General features: G+C 35.5%; 1 protein-coding gene across 5 annotated transcripts in view; it reads left to right on the top strand.

The window, feature by feature from the left end:
- The window catches only part of TAB2 (TGF-beta activated kinase 1 (MAP3K7) binding protein 2), an 86,985-nt gene that overhangs the window by 62,833 nt on the left and 5,276 nt on the right, over positions 1–18,876 (top strand). For all 5 annotated transcript variants that reach the window (XM_082669230.1, XM_082669232.1, XM_082669229.1 and 2 more), the window contains 3 exons: positions 10,473–10,633; positions 10,849–10,942; positions 12,197–12,277. In XM_082669230.1, the coding sequence (XP_082525356.1) occupies positions 10,473–10,633; positions 10,849–10,942; positions 12,197–12,277 (336 nt within the window). The remainder of the gene's footprint in view (positions 1–10,472; positions 10,634–10,848; positions 10,943–12,196; positions 12,278–18,876) is intronic.

The following is an 18,876-nucleotide window of genomic DNA, read 5'->3' on the forward strand; positions in this document are numbered from 1 at the left end:
TCCTTAATCATTCACTGTCTTCTGAGACTTTCTGGTGTCCTCCCCGCATTCATAGAAGTTTGCTTTTTGTAACACTGGAAACTTCTATAGGTGTGGAGAACAAATGCTCCACTCATTCAAACCAGTTTTCATGGTAGGGGATTGGGGGCAGTGGCCTGTGGTCTGTGTTTTGTTACAGTTGCCAGAGGCTCTTACCAGACTAACATTGCTGCCAAAAATGATTTCATCTTCTCCATTATTGCTACAGAAAGCATCTATGGCATTGATCTAGCTAAAGTAATAAGCATTTTTAATGATACTTTAATACTTTTTCTTCCAGTTATATTTATGGTCCCATTACATTGTCAAACAGCAACTATGACTTTAAACCTAAAATAGAAATACAAATAAGAAAATGTATGAGAGGAAATTAGCTTCTTGGACTTTCACATTCCTTGTCTTTTTTTTTTTTTTTTTCTGTACGCGGGCCTGTCACTGTTGTGGCCTCTCCTGTTGCGGAGCACAGGCTCCGGACGAGCAGGCTCAGCGGCCATGGCTCACGGGCCCAGCCTCTCCGCGGCATGTGGGATCTTCCCGGACTGGGGCACGAACCCGTGTCCTCTGCATCAGCAGACGGACTCTCAACCACTGCGCCACCAGGGAAGCCCCTCCTTGTCATTTTTTTCAGCAGTACTTCCCTCCAAATCACAACACCTTTCTATTTAATGAGATTTAATAAAAATGCTAATCATGACAAAACTTGAGGGGGCTAGATATTCTTTTCAAAAGGAACTAGAAATTAATTTAAATTTTAAAATTTGCACTTTGACTGTGATTCACCTGCTGATTGGAAATGCCTTTTTTCGAACGTTGACTCACTATGTTGACATTGAGGTCACATTAAATTAACTCAGTAGTTAAGCTTGACTTCAAACCACTTAAAGAATTTTTTTCCTTTCGAATCTGGCCTACTTCTCGTAGGTTCTTCCTGGTCTTAAGACTACCTACCTTTTTAATTTGGAATGAATCTCAAGCCTGGAAGAGACTTGTTTCATCTAGAACTCTGCAACAAACGTTATCCAGTCCACTTACCCATCCAGCAGTTGGTCCTGCAGGACCCCTGTCAAGCGTAAACCCATTGTGTACTGCGTGCTTTCTGAGGGAGAAATTGCCTCCTAAGGCAGCACATTCCATTTCTGAAGAGTTCTGCCTACTAGCAAGTTATTTCCTATGTTAAACTGAATTTTCTACAAGTATTAATGAAAATAACATATCCATATGGTAAAAGAAATTTAACCCAAAAAAGGGAAGATACAATAAAAATGTCTCCTTTTGACCCCTGACCTGTCCCTTCCCCCAGCCATCCCACTGTTCAATTATCAGAGGTAATCTCCATTAGCAGTTCTTGATCCTCCTTCCCTTTATAATTACTCTCTCTCTCTGTCTCACACACTTTTTTTTAATGGGAATGCAATATATGTATATGGGTATACATAAATACATATATGTGGCATTATATAATATGTACATACTCTACAGTATGTATAACATAAACATACTCTTTGGGGATATATTATATACTTTTTTTGTTTAACATCTTAAGATCATTTTATTTTAGCATGTACGAATATTTCATTCTTTTAATTTACTTTAAAAAAGTCTTAGTCATTATTTTAACATTTATTGAGATAAAGTTCATCAGTCATTTACAGTGTACAAGTCAGTGATTTTTAGTATAGTCACATGTGTGTAACCATCACCACAACCAATATTAGAACATTTTCATCACTTCAAAAAGAAGCTCCATACCCTTTATCTGTCACCTCCTATCCCATCACCTCCACCCTCAGCCCTAAGTAGTCACTAATCTACCTTCTGTCGCCGTAGACTTACATATTCTGGACATTTCATATAAGAGGAACTACATAATATGCAGTCTTTTGTGACTAGCTTTTTTCACCTAGCATAATGTTTTAAAAGCTCATCCACCTTGTAACACGTGTTAGGACTTCATTCCTTTTTATGGCCCATTATGCCATTGTATAGATATACTGCATTTTGTTTATTCATTCATCAGTTCATGGACATTTAGGTGGTTTCCAGCTTTTGCCTATTGTGAATAATGCTGCTGTGAACATCTGTGTACAAGTTTTTGTGTGGACATATGTATACACATATGTGTAGGTATACACATAAGAGTAGAATTGTTGGGTCCTGTGGTAGCTCTGTGTTTAGCCATTTGAGGAATGAACTGTTTTCCACAGTGGCTGCACCATTTTGTATTCCCACCAACAATGTACAAGGGTTTTGATTTCTCCACATCCTTCACCACAGCTGCTTTTTTCTTTGATTCTTGCCATCCTAGTGGCTGTAAAGTGGTATCTCATTGTGGTTTTGATTTACATTTCTCTGATGGCTAATGATGTCAAGGATCATTTCATGTACTCACTGGCCATTTGTATATTTTCTTTGGAGAAATGCCTGTTTATTTCCTTTGCCTATTCTTTAATTGGGTTATTTGTTTTTATTAGTGAGTTGTATGAGTTCTCTGTATATTCTAGATATAAGTCCCTTATATGATTTGCAACTATTTTCTCCCATTCTGTGAGTTACCCTGTCACTTTGATAGTGTCCCTGAAGCACAAGTTGTTAATTTTGCTGAAGTCCAAGTTATCTTTTTCCTTTCATTATTTATATTTTTGCTGTCATATCTAAGAATCATTTGCCAAATCCAGGGTCATCAGGATTTACCCCTGTGTTTTCTCCTGAGAGTTTTATTGTTTTAGAGCTTAAATGTTGGTCTTTCATCTATTTTGAGTTAATTTCTGTGTAATGGTATGAGATAAGCGTCCAGTTTCATTCTTGTGCATGTGGCAGTCCAGATGTCCCATCACCATTTGGGCTGTTGTGTTGTTGCTGCAAAGTTCTCTCCTGTACCACAGGTGGCCTTTTCTTTTTCTTTTCTATACTGGAGTAGAGTTGATTAACAATGTTGTGTTAGTTTCAGGTGCACAGCGAAGTGACTCAGCTATAGGTATAGCTATAGGTATAGGTATAGGTATACTAAGGTATCTACTCTTTTTCAAATTCTTTTCCTGTTTAGGTTGTTACAGAATATTGAACAGAGTTCCCTGTGCTATACAGTAGGTCCTTGTTGGTTCTCTATTTTAAATATAGCAGTCCAGCACCATTTGTTGAAAAGACTCTTCTTTTCCCATTGAATGGTCTTGGGACCTTTGTAGAAAATGAGTTGACCGTAAACACATGGGTTTATTTCTGGACTTTCAGGGTTTTTTTTTATTATCTGTATGTCTATCCTTATGCCATTACTACACTGATTATTGTTACTTTGTAGTAAGTTTTGAAATTGGGGCAGGTAAATTCTACTTTGTTCTGTTTTTAGATTGGCTCTTTGAGGTCTCCTGCTATTCCATATATAATTTAGAATCAGCTTGTCACCTTCTACAAAGAAGTCAGCTAGGATTCTATAGGGATTACACCAAAACATTTTTCTAAATATACTTGATTTTTCTTTTAAATGCAAACAGACCAAAAAGGGTTTATGATGGAAAGTTCCCCTCCCTGGAGACAACCAGTAGCTGGTCACAAACAGTTCATTTTGTGTTCTTCTAGAAATTGAAATTGTATATGAAGCATATGTATATTTATACCTTTTTTTATACAAATGAAGCATAGTATTTTACTCTCCGTCTTTATCAGTGTTTTTGTTTTTATCTCTGAGAGTATTCCATGTCAGGCATTGCAGATCTGCTTCTTTTAAAAATGACTGCATAGGGCTTCCCTAGTGGCGCAGTGGTTGAGAGTCCGCCTGCCGATGCAGGGGACACGGGTTCATGCCCCGGTCCGGGAAGATCCCACATGCCGCGGAGCGGCTGGGCCCGTGAGCCATGGCCGCTGAGCCTGTGCGTCCAGAGCCTGTGCTCCGCAACGGGAGAGACCACAACAGTGAGGGGCCCGTGTACCGCAAAAAAAAAAAAAGAAGAAGACTGCATAGTATTTTGTACCATGATCTCTAATCAGTCCTTTTTTGACAGATCTTAGGGTCTTGTTTTTACAAACTGCTGCAGTAAAAATTTTGTGCATACAAATTTTGCCTGCACCCAAGTATGTTAGCAGAAGAGATTCCCAGGAGTGGAAAACTGCTGTGTCAAAGGATATGTGCATTTTTAATCTTGATAGATGTATCATTTAGGCTTGGTTATGCTGCTGTAAGAAACTGTGTCTTTAAACAACAAAGGTTTATTTCTAGTTCACTTGCCAATTAGATTAGCTGGTGGGCACTTCTACATCATCCTCACTTAGGTACCCAGGTTAAGGGAAGCTCCATCTCTGTGCTTCCGTGATTGTTCAGGCAAGGCAAAGGACATACAGCAAATCAGCTCTGACTCCTTAAGCTTCTGCTCCGACACTTGTTACTCTTTAGAAAAAACAAGTCCACATAGCCACCCCTAATTCAGAGAGAATGGAGAGGCGCCGTTCTACCACATACCTGGAAAGCAGAGAGGCAGAAATATTTGGTGAAGGACACTGATGACCGCCTCAGTGCATGTTGCCAGTTTTAATTTTGAGACTCTCTCTAAAGAGATTCTACCAGTTTATACTCCTATATTTATACATGGGGAACATTTTTAGTAATATTTATAAGAATGTCCTTTTCTTCTTTCTTTCTCCCACCCATCACTATGTAGGTGATTGAAAAAAATACATCTTTGTCTGTCTGATAGGTAAAAATATATTGTTTTGGTGTTTTTAAATTTGCATCTTTGAATATGAGTGAGGTTGAGCATCTTTTCATGTATTAATTTTTAAGCCATTTGTATTTCTTATTTTGTGAACTTGCTTGTTTTGTGCCTAGTCTGTTTTTTCTAATATGTTGTTACTTTTAACTTGGTCAATAAATTTTTTTGTTGTTTTATAAATTTTTTTATTTTTGTACATTCAAACTTTTTAATCTTTTTTTCCTCTGCCTTCTGTTTATGTTTAGAAAGCCCTTCTCCACTCCAAGATTTTGAGAGAAAAGAACAGAAATCTTGTGTGTATCTCCTGTTTAGTTATAGTGATACTCCTTGAAATCATATCGAACTGGCCTTATTTCTCTTTCATATGGCATCCCTTCAAAAACTTGAAAATAACTACCATATCCCCTTTTAAAGTATAAATCTTTCTAAGCTATAAACATTCCCAATTCCTATTATGGTTCATCCAGTTGTATGCTTTGAGGCTCTTTAGGTGTCTGTAGGCCCCAGTTTTCTTTTTCTCTAAAACAAAGCTTTTAGACAGTATCTGTATCATAATGCTGTAAGAGTACATGCAGCATCTTAATTATATGGAAATAAATGACAACAAAGTTGTCTAGCAGGGGTCCCATACTCATCTATTATTAATACTAATATATAAGTAATTTAAATTTCTTAAAAATAATTACAGAGGTTAAGCATTATTTTCTTGGTTTTGTTGTAAAATGTGTTGCCCAGATTACAGGCCCAGTTGCAACACTGTTGCAAGATCTGATTTCAAGCTGTCCTTAAAAGTGGCAAAATAGATTAAAACATCAGCATGCTTTATTTTAAAGAGTAATTGCCGTCTCTGAATCTTGTGACACAATCACCAAATAAGCGATTGTAATTACACAGTGGTATATAAAGCATCTAAACATCCCTGCTGTCCACAGCTACAGTCCAGAGAAATCTTGATTTATTTTAGAAGGTGACATTGTGCCTTTTGGGGTACAATGACTTAGGCCACATGGTACCACACTTGGGCATTTAAAATTGCCCTGACAGACAAAAATTTTAAAGACAGTAGAAATAAGTGTCTTATGTTTCCAGTGATAAAGTTTATCTCCTTCACTCTCTCTTTTTTTTTAAATAAGCCTAAAATCTTTGTATCCATAAGTGCCTGGTACATTTTCCAATGGCAAAGGCATCTTTTTTTTAATATGCCCATCCAATTCTCTTATTTTTTTTTTTAACTTCTGGAGAAATTAGATGTCATTTACATTTATAGAATGCCTAAAATTAGTAAAGCTAGCGCTGTCTGAAACTTCAGGTGAGTTTTTCTATTTACAAATAAAGTTGAGTAATTTATTGTCTCCATTGTTTATTGGAAGCTGGCCAAAGTTCGGTAAAGACTACATTTTCCGAGATTGCTGTGTGAAATATCTAGTATGCCTATAGAAGCGGTTTTAAGAGCCTTAGTATGTATTTTAAGTAACTAATTGTCAGTTATTTTAACAACCACCAGGGGGCGTTGCATGCCTAAATTACCTTTATTCATTAAAATTTAATTTTGACTGAAAGAAGATTTAAAACGTACTGAGTATTTTTTCTCTACCTGTTATTCCTCCTCCTTTTTTGTCTATTTAAAAGGACAAGGTAGATAGTTAAGTTTGGAAAACTGAAGAAATCGTTGTATGATTGAAATGTTAAATATAACCCTTATTTCCTTAGTAGAACTAGCATATAAAAGAGCCATCTTTCTGCAGTGTCAGCAACCTAAAAAAGTCTTGCCATATTTTAAAATTATTAAAATTTTGCTAAGTAAAACATATTAGAAGTACACATTCAAGGAGACTTTAAAATAAATGTCCAATTTTTGTTTTAACAGTATTTCCTAGACATTTCTATTTCATTTTACTATCCATTAAAAGTCAAATTATTGTTGTTATTTTACATTTAATAGGTATTTATCAAGTGCCTACAATTTTCAGGGTTAAAAATAGATACAAGGTGATACAAAAATGTTTACCCTCAAGGAGATTGCAGTTTAATTGAGAAATGTACTTTATCATGAAAAATCTAAAATGCTGAATTTTTCCAAGTGAAAAATGAAATGAACTCATCTAACAAAAAAAGATTCCCCTTTAGTGTGAAATGATTTATAAATACAAAGTAATAATATGTAAGCTCTTGATGTAGTTTATTCCCTTTGTTTCCTTCCTTCACACTTCACTCATGGTAGTAATTTACTTAATGCCCTTTGAACTAGTACAAAAAGTAATTTCAGTTCCATTACGATTTAAATAATTTAGGATTCCAGAATAGGGAAAATTAATGTGATTTGGCTGAATAATTAAAATATTATTACAATGCAAATATTACAAATGAAGCTGCAGCATAGTCTTTACCTGTGCCTTATTATGGTTTAACTACTTGTATATAATTGGATATTATTTTAATTTTATCAAGGTATACATACTTGTGTGTGTGTATATATATATATATATATATATATATATACACACACACACACACACACATATATTCTATGTATAACTACTCTATATAGACCACAGTAATGTATCTAGGTATAGGTCTTTTTTTTTTAATCGTCCATTTTTCTACATTCACTGGACCTTCAGTTTGAAGGCTAGCATCTCCCTTCAGACCAGGAAATCTCCTGATTTCCAGTTTCTTATTGCCTCTTTCCAGAACTTATTTTAATCAGCTATTTAACGTCCTGGACCAATTTTCTATTTATTTCTCATTGTCATATTCTCAGTATATCCCATTTCCTTGTCCTTCTGTTTTGTAGTTGAGATTTCCTTAAATTTTCTGTCAGTCCATGTATGAAATGTTCATTTCAGCAGTAATGTTTTAACTTCTAAGAGCTAGTTCTCCGATTCCTTTTTCATAGCAGATTGCTGTTTTATGGATGCTCATTGTCTGAACTCTCTTAATGGTGTTCATTAGAAGTTGAGTTCTCTCATCTCCCTATTCAGTTATATTCACTTAGTCTGGGTTTAGTCTTTCTCTTTATCTAGGTCTTTCACATGTCAGATGTTACTCAAATGTGTGGTGATCCTTGGCTATTGCTTCATATTTGAGAATGAAGGACTATGAGGGCTAAAAGCCCTGGGTAAGCAAGTGAGACTCGTCACTTGGCAGACTTTGCTTTGTGAGGAATAAGTGAAGAGCCTTCTGCTGCAAGAGAACACTCCACTATCACCACCTAGCATTCTTTGTGTATGGGAACCAGCTTGAGAAATGTGTGTTTGAAGGAGCCTTAAGAATAAGCATACAGCTACCTGCCCTTCCACAGGATGGGGAGAGATCAGCTGTTCCATAAAGAGACATCCAATTAACCCCCTTTTCTGGCCCACTCCTCACTTCTGCCTTCTGTTGTTACCTTCATTCTCCAAAGTCTGGAGTCTCTTTAGGTTTCTGCAGGCAAGTTAGCTGCCTCTTTGCAGTACAGTACTTGTCTATGAGACTGCAGCTTTCTCCTCCATAAACCTATGCCACTTCATCTACTTTCATTCTCCAGAAACTTGTTGAAATTTCTCGTCCATTTATTGCCTTCTTCCTATTTTTTATCATTGTCGGATTCTATCAGTTTTATTCCTCTGTCATTTTCTTGGGGTTTCAGGAGGCAGAAGATTATGTAAATGCAATGCTCAGTCATCTTTAAATGGAAGTCCTCTCTAATATAATTGATTCTTCGTATTTAATTGTTATAACTCCTTACTTTGAGGTTCTCTCCCTGCCCTCGTGGTATGAATTTCGACCACTCAGAGTGTAATATAGGTTGGGTTTCAATTTCTTAGAAAATCTGTTCTTATCCCCTCTCCATATATAATATTAAATAATATAACGAATGTATATCTTATTTTCTAATTCAGCACACATATGAATTATCACATATCATTAGAACCACTAAGTAAATGTGTTTTAGAAGAGTAGCCCCCGCTCGCGGCTACTAGAGAAAGCCTGTGCGCAGCAATGAAGACCCAGCGCAGCCAAAAATAAAATAAATAAATAATGTATTTTTTTTTAATTGTGGGTTTTTTTTTTTTTTACATATTTAGGAAAAAACTTTTAGGGAGAAAATCTCCATTACTTTTAAGAAATACTGCTTTTAAGTAATCATTAATTTGAACAAATGTCTAATGCCACTTGAGACATGTTGGTAGGTGGTTAGGGTTTAGAAACGAAGGAAAGTGTATTACGTACTCCTAGTTCTCCTTTGCCTTGCCCTTCATTCCCACTTCGTGCTTCCGTCTTTCTCCTCTTATTATCCCACTCAAAAATTAACAGCCCGCTCCTCATCTTTTTTAAGAGAATAAAATAAACCCTAATGCAGAATTCTTATATTTTGGAAATAGAGGGATAAAAGTCTGCAATTCAAATAAAATAAACCAAATTAATAAAAGCCTGACAGAACAAGCTTGGGGTAGGTATGGATGTACAGAGACATGGTGAGTTTTCTACCAGGAACATGTGTACCTCCAAAAACACTGCCCTGTGTTCTTAGAATATATATTAAAATGGGGGAGAGGGTAGCAAGAATCTGTCATGGTTTTTAAAACTTGAAACATAATGCCCTAATACTCTTTTCTTCCAATAAGTAAGAAAGAAGAATTACAGAGGAAATACCTGTGGATTATATTAGTGTCAAATTTTTGTTGGGAAAAATTATGTATTGTTTAAAGTTAATTTTAAAGTACTTGAGCCTAACTAGCCTCCCGCACCTCACACCCTAATTCTGATTCTAGAATACACTACCAGATTGAATGGCCTGAATGTATATAGCCTTTTCCTTATTTTTTAGATTCATGGAAATTTGAGTTTGATTGATGATGACTGTTTAGCATTAATCTAATCTGTTTAATCGACTTGACTTTTTCATTTTTAGACGTTATTTATTGTATTTTCCAAAATCTGCCTGTTTTCTCATGGTAGAATCATCCCAAGCTGCCTTTTAATAGAAGTCTATTCAGGTATCTTCACTACCAGTCCAGTGTCCTGAGAAGTGAAGCTCACATTGTCCAGAGATGGCAGGAACATATACCAATTTTTATGGTTTAATAAGGATTCCCAAGCAATTCATCATTCATGCGACAAGATTGATTGCTTATTTTCTTTCCGTATGAAATCTTAGGAAAATATTTTCACAAAATGTAATTGTAATATAAGAAAATGTGTTTGATTTATCTGAATGGTATTGTTTTTAATTTGCAGTTTGAGGAATTTAATGTTAACATTCATATGAATTGAAATCAATTTTAGTTGTTGTATACATCAAAATGGATTTAACCTAACTCATGTTCCCTTCTAAAATATCTATAACATGTCTATATTAGGATACCTTATGTATAGTCCAAACATGTCAGACTTTTTGGAGTAGAGGGGCTTATCCTTTCAAGGGGTCAAATTTGAATTAAATAGTAAGTAGGTTAATTGACTCTACTAGACCTTTTGAGCGGTTATAGGCAAAAATGCTGTCATTGGCCATATTAAAACCTCCCCCCCCAAAAAAATGAGTGACATTTGTATGCTTAAAATAATTTTCAAGTAAAAAATTTTGAAATTTTAAATGTTTAACTCACAATATTTTGTGTTATTTTTATCTTTGGGATTCTTGGCAGCCTCTCGCTTGTCACAGAAGTAGTCATTGTTTTGTTTTCCCAAGGCTGTTTAAAGGTTAATTGACTAACCTGGGTGGGTCCTCATATTTACTAATATGTATTGCAGCTCTTTTGGTACATCAGAAGGCCAGAATGGAACGACTTCAAAGAGAACTTGAGATTCAAAAGAAAAAGCTGGATAAACTAAAATCTGAGGTCAATGAAATGGAAAATAATCTAACTCGAAGGCGTCTGAAAAGATCAAATTCCATATCCCAAATACCTTCAGTAAGTCTTCCTTTCTTTAACTGTTGTGACTGCTATGCTTGAACATGAGAATAGGCAATCTGTCATAAGTATAAAAGCTTGATCTTGTTTTCTAGAAATGCTCTTAATTCATACTTCTTTCTCTGTCCTTACCTCCCCCTGCAAAATTTCACTCTTTCTAAGCTAATAACACAAGAGTTCAATGTAGATCCTTCTCACATGGAATTATTTTTCAGCTCGAAGAAATGCAGCAATTGAGAAGTTGTAATAGACAACTCCAGATTGACATTGACTGCTTAACCAAAGAAATTGATCTTTTTCAAGCCAGAGGTAAAGTTCAATGCATACTCAGCTGAAATTCATTTTTACCAACTCTTTTCCCATGGCTAAAACCAGACTTATCAATTGTGATCTTACTGTTTCAGATTTGACTTTGGAGCGTATAGTGCTACTTGGATTTTTGTTTTCACTCACTCTCCACTCCCCCCCAAAGTTGTGTATTTGGTTGAGGAGTAATTTGATACATTGTATAGCCTTCAAATCCCCTTTAGTCATGTGTTAAGGGAAGACAGTGATCAGTATGTCTGGCTGTATTGTCAAAAGTATTGCTGTTATGTATTAGTATAATCTGGTACAATATTTAATAAGATTAAGATGTACGTACCTCATATACCTTTTTCCCTTTCAAGAATTATGCTTTTAAGAACATAATTTAAAAGGCATCGCCACCCTAATGGTACTTTCTTAATTGCTAAAATAGAGAAGAAAATAAAAACACGGCTTATATATTTTTAGGACAATGATAGTTTATTATACTTGAGCTATTCTTGACAAGCAATAACTGCTTATTGTAAAACAAAAAAATGTTTACAATTCAGTTCCATAGACAACTAAAAGGAATATTTATAACTTAAACCTAATTCTGAAGTTTAGAAATAATAGAAATATATAGAATGGAAAAGACAGGAAAGGGAAGAAGCCAAAAAATAAGCCCTTAATCATACTTCTTAGTATGTGCCAAAATCCATTAAACTGAAAGATGATTTGTTTTATTTTAGTAAGTAAGCTGTTTATCTTGAAACATTCATTGAAAATGCCATAATTTAACTTTGGAGAGAAAAAGGAAGTTAGTGCCAGTCTAGAAACTATAATTCTTGAACTTGTTCCTTTTGTTTAAAATCTGAAGCTTTGTATTACATTACTACAAGGTTTTTATACTTACTTGAAGCCAAGCTATTTAGTTGCTTAAGACCATGTTAAAATTGTATTTTAAATTGTTAAATTTTAAGTTATCTTGTCACATAGAACAGGCGTCTAGTTCTAATTCTGTTACTGTCTTACTGGCATTAATTTGACTTCTTCCCCAATTTACCACTTAGACCTCTGTTATGGGTACTATATTATACCTATCTCAGCTGTTTTTGAAACCCTGACATGTAATTTGACATTAGAGGTGCAAAAAGTATTTATTTCTTCTATTTATACTGTGATATTTTTTAGAAAAAAAATATTTGGTTTTTTTAACAATTTTTTTAATATTTTTGAGCTATAAGCATTGATATACTTACTTTTTATGTATTTCAGGACCACATTTTAATCCCAGCGCTATTCATAACTTTTATGACAATATTGGATTTGTAGGTCCTGTGCCACCAAAACCCAAAGGTTAGTGTGTCCAGTAAGCGTGAGAACTGTTGCATTTTGAAAAGCAAGGTTTTGGAAAACCTTCCACTCTAGAAGTGCTTCAAACTTCGGCATTCTTGGATGGATTCATTCGGAAGATATTTATTTTCACTTACATGCTGGGAATTGGAGGGGTGCAAAAATGTAATGTACTTAGCTCTTGAAAAGTAATATGCATGTCCTAAGGATTCATCATATACTCCCAAAATAGCAAATCTTGGCCAAAAAAAAAAAGATCACCAGGTGCGGATACTTGCATTCTTTGAAATTTTAGACAAACGTTAAGGAAGACACCTTAGGAAAGTTTATTTTTCATGAGTATTCTGTCCTATATAGTTTACGCATAGTTCTCTGTAATCAAAATACTCTGAATTTTAGACAAATGGTTTTTTAGAATAATTACCTATTATCATTTTTACATCACTGATATTCACAGACTGTATAGACACCAAACTAAGAAATGTCGGAACATTTGTTTGGGTTTTTTTACTCCAGGCGTTAAAAAACATATAAAATGGGAATAAGAAAGAAACAAGTATGTTACTAGTTTTTTAGTTTGTTACAAGAATTTTCATAGTCTCTTTCAGTATCCTGTGCTGTCCACTCGTTTTTGTTCAAGTATAATTTAATTAGGCCTAGCTTTATCTTCATATTTTTTAATTTAAATGTCTTTAAACATCGTTAGCTGGAACATAATGAACTCTTATTACAAAGGAGCAAAAGTGAGATTAGGGTATTTGGCATAGTACATGGGGAAGCCAGTGTTCAGACATTGGATGCTATTTGGATGTTAATTGAATAAAGGAATAAAGAAAACAGTGGTATAGCCTAGCTTCCTAAAATAAGCAAAGTGAGTATTTTAGCCTCTAAATGAGTTGCCTTAATACACTCTTTTTTACTGTCTTTCAAAAACTAAAATTTTCATATAAAAAGATCCTGTTTTGTTTCAACATAATCCAGTACTTATGTGTTGAGGTTAGGAGGGAGGTGGAATATAGATCAAATAAGATTTGTCTTGAGAGTTGTAGAAGCAGGATAAGTGCCTGAGGGTTTATTTCACCGTTCTCCCATGATAAAAAGTTCGAAAAGAAAAACTCCAGTACTTAAAAACCTTTGCACAAAAGATAGAAGCTTGTGTACTGGCTACTTTGGGAGAAATAAAGAATCAGTCATTTTTGCCTTAAAGCTAAAATAGGGAGTTACTAGTTTCACTTATAGAGGTTTACTTAGTTCTTGAAATCAGTTCTGCTTCACAATGCAGGGGTGTTTTTTGTTTGTTTTTTTAACATCTTTATTGGAGTATAATTGCTTTACAATGGTGTGTTAGTTTCTGCTGTATAACAAAGTGAATCAGCTATATATATATACATACATCCCCATATCTCCTCCCTTTTGTGTCTCCCTCCCACCCTCCCTATCCCACCCCTCTAGGTGGTCACAAAGCACCGAGCTGATCTCCCTGTGCTATGCAGCTGCTTCCCACTAGCTATCTATTTTACATTTGGTAGCGTATATATGCCCATGCCACTCTCTCACTTTGCCCCAGCTTACCCTTTCCCCTCTCCGTGTCCTCAAGTCCATTCTCTATGTCTGCGCATCTTTATTCCTGTCCTGCCCCTAGGTTCTTCATAACCATTTTTCTTTTTTTTTTAGATTCCATATATATGTGTTAGCATACGGTATTTGTTTTTCTCTTTCTGACTTAACTTCGTTCTGTATGACAGTCTCTAGGTCCATCCACCTCACTACAAATAACCCAATTTCGTTTCTTTTTATGGCTGAGTAATATTCCATTGTATACATGTGCCACATCTTTATCCATTCATCTGTCGATGAACATTTAAGTTGCTTCCATGTCCTGGCTATTGTAAATAGAGCTGCAGTGAACACTGTGGTACGTGACTCTTTTTGAATTACGGTTTTCTCAGGGTATATGCCCCATAGTGGGATTGCTGGGTTGGGTTGTATGGTAGTTCTATTTTTAGTTTTTTGAGGAACCTCCATACTGTTCTCCATAGTGGCTGTATCAATTTACATTCCCACCAACAGTGCAAGAGGGTTTCCTTTTCTCCACACCCTCTCCAGCATTTATTGTTTGTAGGTTTTTTGATGATGGCATTCTGACCAGTGTGAGGGGATACCTCATTGTAGTTTTGATTTGTATTTCTCTAATGATTGGTGATGTTGAGCATCCTTTCATGTGTTTGTTGGCAATCTGTATATCTTCTTTGGAGAAATGTCTATTGAGGTCTTCTGCCCATTTTTGGATTGGGTTGTTTGTTTTTTTGATATTGAGGTGCATGAGCTGCTTGTATATTTTGGAGATTAATCCTTTGTCAGTTGCTTCATTTGCAAATATTTTCTCACATTCTGAGGGTTGTCTTTTTGTCTTGTTTATGTTTTCCTTTGCTGTGCAAAAGCTTTTAAGTTTCATTAGGTCCCATTTGTTTATTTTTGGTTTTATTTCCATATCTCTAGGAGGTGGGTCAAAACAGATCTTGCTGTGGTTTATGTCATGGAGCGTTCTGCCTGTGTTTTCTTCTAAGAGTTTTATAGTGTCTGGCCTTACATTTAGGTCTTAAATCCATTTTGAGTTTATTTTTGTGTACGGTGTTAGGGAGTGCTCTAATTTCATTCTTTTACAGGTAGCTGTCCAGTTTTCCCAGCACCACTTATTGAAGAGGCTGTCTTTTCTCCATTGTATATCCTTGCCTCCTTTATCAGAGATAAGGTGACCATAGGTGCGTGGGTTTATCTCTGGGCTTTCTATCCTGTTCCATTGATCTATATTTCTGTTTTTGTGCCAGTACCATACTTTCTTGTTTACTGTCGCTTTGTAGTATAGTCTGAAGTCAGGGAGCCTGATTCCTCCAGCTCCTTTTTTCTTTCTCAAGATTGCTTTGGCTATTCGGGGTCTTTTTTGTTTTCATACAAATTGTGAAATTTTTTGTTCTAGTTCTGTGAAAAATGCCATATGTAGTTTGATAGGGATTGCACTGAATCTGTAGACTGCTTTGGGTAGTATAGTCATTTTCACAGTGTTGATTCTTCCAGTCCAAGAACATGGTATAACTCTCCATCTGTTTGTATCATCTTTAGTTTCTTTCTTCAGTGTCTTAGATTTCTGCATACAGGTCTTTTGTCTCCTTAGGTAGGTTTATTCCTAGGTATTTTATTCTTTTTGTTGCAGTGGTAAATGGGAGTGTTTCCTTAATTTCTCTTTCAGATTTTTCATCATTAGTGTACAGAAATGCAAGAGATTTCTGTGCGTTAATTTTGTATCCTGCTACTCTACCAAATTCATTGATTAGCTCTAGTATTTTTCTGATAGCGTCTTTAGGATTCTCTATGCATAGTATCATGTCATCTTCAAACAATGACAATTTTACTTCTTCTTTTCCGATTTGGATTCCTTTTATTTCTTTTTCTTCTCTGATTGCTGTGGCTAAAACTTCCAAAACTATGTTGAATAATAGTGGTGAGAGTGGGCAACCTTGTCTTGTTCCTGATCTTAGTGGAAATGGTTTCAGTTTTTCACCATTGAGAACGATGTTGGCTGTGGGTTTGTCATATATGGCCTTTATTATGTTGAGGTGAGTTCCCTCTATGCCTACTTTCTGCAGGGTTTTTATCATAAATGGGTGTTGAATTTTGTCAAAAGCATTTTCTGCATCTATTGAGATGATCGTATGGTTTTTCTCCTTTAATTTGTTAATATCGTTTATCACGTTGATTGATTTGTGTATATTGAAGAATCCTTGCATTCCTGGGATTAACCCCACTTGATCATGGTGTATGATCCGTTTATTGTGCTGTTGGATTCTGTTTGCCAGTATTTTGTTGAGGATTTTTGCATCTATGCTCATCAGTTGTACTGGCCTGTAGTTTTCATATTTTTGTGGCATCTTTGTCTGGTTTTGGTAGCAGGGTGATGGTGGCCTCGTGGAATGAGTCTGGGAGTGTTCCTCCCTCTGCTATATTTTGGAAGTGTTTGAGAAGGATAGGTGTTAACTCTTCTCTAAATGTTTGATAGAATTCGCCTGTGAAGCCATCTGGTCCTGGGCTTTTGTTGGAAGATTTTTAATCATAGTCTCAATTTCAGTGCCTGTGATTGGTCTGTTTATATTTTCTGTTTCTTCCTGGTTCAGTCTTGGAAGGTTTTGCTTTCCTAAGAATTTGTCCATTTCTTCCAGGTTGTCCATTTTATTGGCATATAGTTGCTTGTAGTAATCTCTCATGCTCCTTTGTGTTTCTGCATTGTCAGTTATTACTTCTCCTTTTTCATTTCTAATTCTATTGATTTGAGTCTTCTCCCTTTTTTTCTTGATGAGTCTGGCTAATGGTTTATCAATTTTGTTTATCTTCTTAAGAACCAGCTTTTAGTTTTATTGATCTTTGCTATCGTCTCCTTCATTTCTTTTTCATTTATTTCTGATCTGATCTTTATGATTTCTTTCTTTCTACTAACTTTGGGGGTTTTTTGTTCTTTCTCTAATTGCTTTAGGTGTAAGTTTAGGTTGTTTATTTGAGATGTTTCTTGTTTCTTGAAGTAGCACTGCATTGCGATAAACTTCCCTCTTAGAACTGCTTTTGCTGCATCCCATAAGTTTTGGGTCATCATGTTTTCATTGTCATTTGTTCCTAGGTATTTTTTGTTTTCTTCTTTGATTTCTTCAGTGATCTCTTCGTTATTTAGTAGTGTATTGTTTAGCCTCCATGTGTTTGTATTTTTTACAGATTTTTTCCTGTAATTGATATCTAGTCTCATAGTGTTGAGGTCGGAAAAGATACTTCATACGATTTCAATTTTCTTAAATTCACCAAGGCTTGATTTGTGACCCAAGATATGATCTATCCTGGAGAATATTCCATGAGCACTTGAGAGGAAAGTGTAATCTGCTGTTTTTGGATGGAATGTCCTATAAATATCAATTAAGTCCATCTTGTTTAATGTATCATTTAAAGTTTGTGTTTCCTTGTTTATTTTCATTTTGGATGATCTGTCCATCAGTGAAAGTGAGGTGTTAAAGTCCCCGACTATGATTGTGTTACTGTCGATTTCCTCTTTTGTGGCTGTTAGCATTTGCCTTATGTATTAAGGTGCTCCTATGTTGGGTGCATGAATATTTACAATTGTTAAATCTTCTTCTTGGATTGATCCCTTGATCATTATGTAGTCTCCGTCTTTGTCTTTTGTAATAGTCTTTATTTTAAAGTCTATTTTGTCTGATATGAGAATTGCTACTCCAGCTTTCTTTTGATTTCCATTTGCATGGAATATCTTTTTCCATCCCCTAATTTTCAGTCTGTATGTGTCCTTAGATCTGAAATGGGTCTCTTGTAGACAGCATATATATGGGTCTTGTTTTTGTATCCATTCAGCCAGTCTGTGTCTTTTGGTTGGAGCATTTAATCCATTTACATTTAAGGTAGTTATCGATATGTATGTTCCTATTACCATTTTCTTAATTCTTCTGGGTTTGTTATTGTAAGTCTTTTCCTTCTCTTGTGTTTCCTGCCTAGAGAAGTTCCTTTAGCATTTGTTGTAGAGCTGGTTTGGTGGTGCTGAATTCTCTTAGCTTTTGCTTATCTCTAAAGGTTTTAATTTCTCTGTGGAATCTGGGTGAGATCCTTGCTGGGTAGAGTAATCTTGGTTGTAGGTTTTCCCCTTTCATCAGTTTAAATATGTCCTGCCACTCCCTTCTGGCTTGCAGAGTTTCTGCTGAAAGAGCAGCTGTTAACCTTGTGGGGATTCCCTTGTATGTTAATTGTTACTTTTCACTGCTGCTTTTAGTATTTTTTCTTTGTTTTTAATTTTGATAGTTTGATTAATATGTGTCTTGGCGTGTTTTTCCTTGGATTATCCTGTATGGGACTGTCTGTGCTTCCTGGACTTGATTGACTATTTCCTTACCCATATTAGGGAAGTTTTCAACTATAATCTCTTCAGATATTTTCTCACTCCCTTTCTTTTTCTCTTCTGCTTCTGGGACCCCTATAATTCGAATTTTGGTGTGTTCAGTGTTGTCTCAGAGGTCTCTAAGACTTTCCTCAATTCTTTTCATTCTTTTTTCTTTATTCTGCTCTGTGGTAGTTATTTCCAGTATTTTATCTTCCAGGTCACTTATCCATTCTTCTGACTCAGTTATTCTGCCATTGATTACTTCTAGAGAATTTTAAATTTCATTTATTGTGTTATATGTCATTGTTTGTTTGCTCTTTAGTTCTTCCAAGTCCTTGTTAAACGTTTCTTGTATTTTCTCCATTCTATTTCCAAGATTTGGGATCATCTTTACTATCATTACTGTGAATTCTTTTTCAGGTAGACTGCCTATTTCCTCTTCCTTTGTTTGGTCTGGTGTGTTTTTATCTTGCTCCTTCATCTGCTGTGTGTTTCTCTGTCTTATCTTGCTTAATTTACTGTGTTTGGAGTCTCCTTTTCACAGGCTGCAGGTTAGTAATTCCCATGTTTTTGGTGTCTGACCCCAGTGGCTAAGGTTGGTTCAGTGGGTTGTGCAGGCTTCCTGGTGGAGCGGACTGGTGCCTGTGTTCTGGTGGATGAGGCTGGATCTTGCCTTTCT

The sequence above is a fragment of the Grampus griseus genome (genome assembly GCF_964374135.1).
Source record: "Grampus griseus genome assembly, chromosome: 13".
Classification (NCBI taxonomy): Eukaryota; Metazoa; Chordata; class Mammalia; order Artiodactyla; family Delphinidae; genus Grampus; species Grampus griseus.